This window comes from Toxotes jaculatrix, chromosome 6, assembly GCF_017976425.1.
Source record: "Toxotes jaculatrix isolate fToxJac2 chromosome 6, fToxJac2.pri, whole genome shotgun sequence".
Taxonomy (NCBI): domain Eukaryota; kingdom Metazoa; phylum Chordata; class Actinopteri; family Toxotidae; genus Toxotes; species Toxotes jaculatrix.
The window spans coordinates 1,013,445-1,017,592 of NC_054399.1; the positions used below are offsets into that span (position 1 = coordinate 1,013,445).

Consider the following 4,148-nt stretch of genomic DNA (forward strand, 5'->3'; position numbering starts at 1 on the left):
AACACAAAAAGGGACGTGGACTACGCAGACCCACACTTTGCTTTTCCGCATTTTCACTGAATGTAACATCTTGGACCACAGGCACTCTGAGCCGCTCGTAAACGTGGATTTCGTGTCTCTCTGGGTTTATTTGTCAACTCTTTTCCTTTTTTAATTTTTATTTTTTTTTAATTTTCGTAACTCCGTGTTCATTTGGCTGACTTTCTTCTGATTTGCGCCGGGGGAGAGGCATCTCACTGTTGTTATGAAGACTTCTTCACTGCTTTCTTAATATGGAAGGATCCAGCGGGTCGAGTTTTGGGATAGACACTATTTTATCCAGCGCCTCTAACTCTGGTAACCCCGTGCTCATGAACGGAGATTTTCGGCTCGGCGACAGCAGGACAGCGGATTTCAGGAGTCAGGCAACCCCTTCACCATGCTCGGAGATAGACACTGTGGGAACAGCCCCCTCATCCCCCATCTCGGTCACCATGGAGCACGCCGCCGATCCGCATCTGGTCCAGGACAGCCTTCAGCATCACCACCATCACCACAACCAGCCGCAGAGTTTGCCGCTGTCGCCTCAGCAGCAGCCGCTCGCCGGGGCCGGCTGCGCCCCGAGGACTGCCACCTCCTCGTTTTTAATCAAAGACATTTTAGGCGACAGTAAACCGCTGGCAGCCTGCGCACCTTACAGCACCAGTGTATCCTCACCCCATCACACACCAAAACCAGAAAGTGCCACGGCTCCGGACGGCTTCAGGCCCAAGTTGGAACAAGACGAAAGCAGAAGCAAGCTGGACAAAAGAGACGACATTCAAAGTGAAATGAAATGCAACGGTAAGAGCGCAAAGGTCAGAGTGATCTGAGAAACACGCGGTGTAGGCAGCTCACTGTGGGGGTTCACTAAAACTGGCAGGCAGTGAAATACAGTGGAGGTGTTACAGGCTACACTAATGTAGCCAAGTAACACTAGTATAGGCATGAATGTAATTAACATGTACATAATAATAATAATAATAATAATAATAATAATAATAATAATAATAATCGTAGTAATGTTTTACAGTCTGACTCTTTGTCTCGAGCTTCCGTTATTAGTCTAATAGATGTGAAAACAGATGTAAGCCTGGTGATGTTCCCCGCGCGCGGGGCCTCCCTAGTGGGTCAATTAGAGAGATTATTGTTGTTCCTGGAGGGGGGATCACGGCGCACTGAGGAACAGCCACAGATAGAGATGGATTGACATATTGATTTCACGTTTTCTCAAGCAAAAGCACCCAAAAAACTTCAGGTGACAAATTCACACAAATTCCTCGTGTTGCTCTGCCACACGTGTCCGCGTGCATCACTTTGCGCAAGTATTTGTTGAAGTTGGTGAAAGTTTGAGTGGAAGCTCGGAGACTCTGAGCAGACACAGACTCCCGGTGGTTTTTATTTAGCTGTTTTTACGGACTCAGCATTAAAAAGAAGACTGTATCAAATGTTGTACAATAAGAGAATCATTTTTCAAATAGGCCCAACCTGTTTAACTGCTGCTCTAATTCCTCCGCCTTGTTCTGTGTTCTTAAGGGACGAAAGAGGAAGGTGACCGGGAAATCTCCAGTAGCAGAGACAGTCCACCGGTGCGCACGAAAAAACCTCGCAAAGCACGGACAGCCTTTACCGACCACCAGCTGAACCAGCTGGAGAGGAGCTTTGAGCGACAAAAATACCTCAGCGTGCAGGACCGCATGGACCTGGCCGCGGCTCTCAACCTGACAGACACACAAGTCAAGACCTGGTACCAAAACAGACGGTAGGTAACCTGCTCCTCATTCAGAGCACACACAGGAGCACGTCACCGTCCAGGTGCTGCGAGGAAAAAAAAGAAAAGACTCTTTATTAGAGCAGAATTAAAAGCACCTGGATCCAAACTGAGACATTTTGATCATTTAAAAATGATTCTGAACATGTGATTCATGTTCCCTCAGTTTACTGTCACATTCAACAGGAATTCTTTTTTTCAGCCTTTCTAATTCACGTTTCACACCTTTGACAGGCCTTTATTTTGGCAACACGTTTACTCACCATTCCTAAACAGTCACAGAGGAAATACAGGAAAAAGCCACTTTCCCTGTGATGGTCAGAGGATTCTCTGCATTTGTAGTTTAAGAGAAAAAAAACAGAAAAGTCTTTATTTTATTTTATTTGGTGAATAAATGAATAAAGTTTTATTTTGACACATTTATAATTCCTGTCATGTATTATACAGAAAACAACAATACAAATTTCCTGAAATTATCCATTGTTATTAAAAGTTATTTTTTGTTTACAGCTTCATTAAAACCCACTGCTCACATTATATTTAAACGGTTAATCGATGCATATATTTAATTTTTTAGAAGTGCAGCTTTTCTCTTGGTGTCATTGCTGAAATATCCTTTAGTTAAAAAAAAAAATAATTCTTCCTCCGCAGAACTTCTTTTAATTTCCTGCAACTTTTACATTTTATCCGCTGCTCTTCAAAATAAAGGCTGATCTGAATACTGGATTCCAGAGCAGATACATTAGCACTTTTCCCGGGTCTGGTCCAGGTGTATATCATGAAGACGAGCTCAGACTGGTGTCTTGATATTTTCTCTTTTTTTGCCTAATTAAACCTGAACCGTAAATTCGTGCCTGCAATAATTAGGCCTCTGCAAACCAATTAAAGGCGCGTTCGGGGAATTAGTAAGAGAGCGAAGAGATTAAATAATTCATCTGTTGTATTTTGATCTGATTTCCAGGACGAAGTGGAAGAGGCAGACGGCGGTCGGATTAGAGCTCCTGGCTGAAGCAGGAAACTACTCGGCCTTACAGAGAATGTTCCCGTCGCCCTATTTCTACCACCCGAGCCTGCTGGGCACCGTGGACAGCACGACGGCGGCCGCGGCGGCCGCAGCCATGTACAGCAGTATGTACCGGACTCCTTCTACGCCGCATCCCAGTCTCCAGAGACCTCTTGTCCCGAGGGTGCTCATTCATGGCCTTGGGCCGGGGGGGCAACCGGCACTAAACCCCCTGTCTAACCCCATGCCCGGCACACCGCATCCGCGATAAAACGCGAAATAAGACGAGAAATGACGATGACCAGAAACCTGGTTGAACACGTGATGTGAGTAACTGCATCGGAACCACTTTGCAGGACTTTTTGTCTCCCCCCTCCCCTCAGAAAGACCCATTTAAAGACATTTTACAGAAGTAAAGGAGGTATTTAATATAGGCCCAAATAGCCTAAGCCCAGTCCTAAAGACTTTCTGTCCGGGCCGAGACAGACCAGGAGGACTGCCCATGTCTGATTGTTTGTTTGTTTGTCTTTTGTACAAATACACTTACATTAGCAAATAAACTTATAAAGTTTATTAGATGGAGAAGAACGGAATGAATAAAGAAGTAATGATACTAATTGATTTGCAGATGCTTCTATTGAAACCCGAAAATTTTCATTTTTTAAAAATGCAACAGGAAGAAAATTCAAAAATCTCGAAACTATTTTAACCAAATAATGAATTTATCGATGATCTAATAATATGGATTATTAACTGGGTATTGGATTAGTACGTTCATCGAAATAGCAAATAGCTCAGTAACTAAACTTATTTTGGAAATTATAAAAATTGTTGACATTTATTCAGTGGCTTTTAATTTAATTTAGTAATTTCTTTTTTCTTTTTTCTTTCTTTCTTTCTTTCTTTCTTTCTTTTTTTTTTTTTTTACAGAGAAATGTAGTGTGTATTATATTATATTTTGACCGACCATGAATTTTAGTGGTGACTAACACATAATCTCAGTTCGCCCTTTTTTACAGGCGGACATAATCTTTATGACATAAATGGATCAACGTAAATCATTTTTAATCGGAGCATATGGTCTTTAAATTCAAGGATATTTCATTTAGTTTCAAACTAGTGATCACCGACTGGAGGTCAGTGTCCACGCCTTTATATTTATGTTTACCAGCACATATACATATGGATGCGCAGCAGCTGATTGGTGGTGGGATGAATGGTTTTGATGAGTCGGGTACACTGGGAATGTGGCCTTGGCTTAGCAGCTGTTCCCTGGGAGCACAGCAGACAATAAGCCTGAATTTCTCAGCGTGAGCGATCAGGATCAGGATCAGAACAAGAAGCCTGCAAGAGAAA

General features: G+C 42.9%; 1 protein-coding gene across 1 annotated transcript; it reads left to right on the forward strand.

Moving 5' to 3' along the window:
- The first annotated feature begins 272 nt into the window (after positions 1 to 272).
- Positions 273 to 3,261, forward strand: barhl2 (BarH-like homeobox 2). The gene is made up of 3 exons (XM_041040716.1): positions 273 to 822; positions 1,555 to 1,780; positions 2,751 to 3,261. Exons 1-3 carry the CDS (start codon positions 273 to 275, stop codon positions 3,061 to 3,063), a joined length of 1,089 nt encoding a protein of 362 aa, XP_040896650.1. The 3' UTR covers positions 3,064 to 3,261.
- Positions 3,262 to 4,148: the final 887 nt, after the last annotated feature.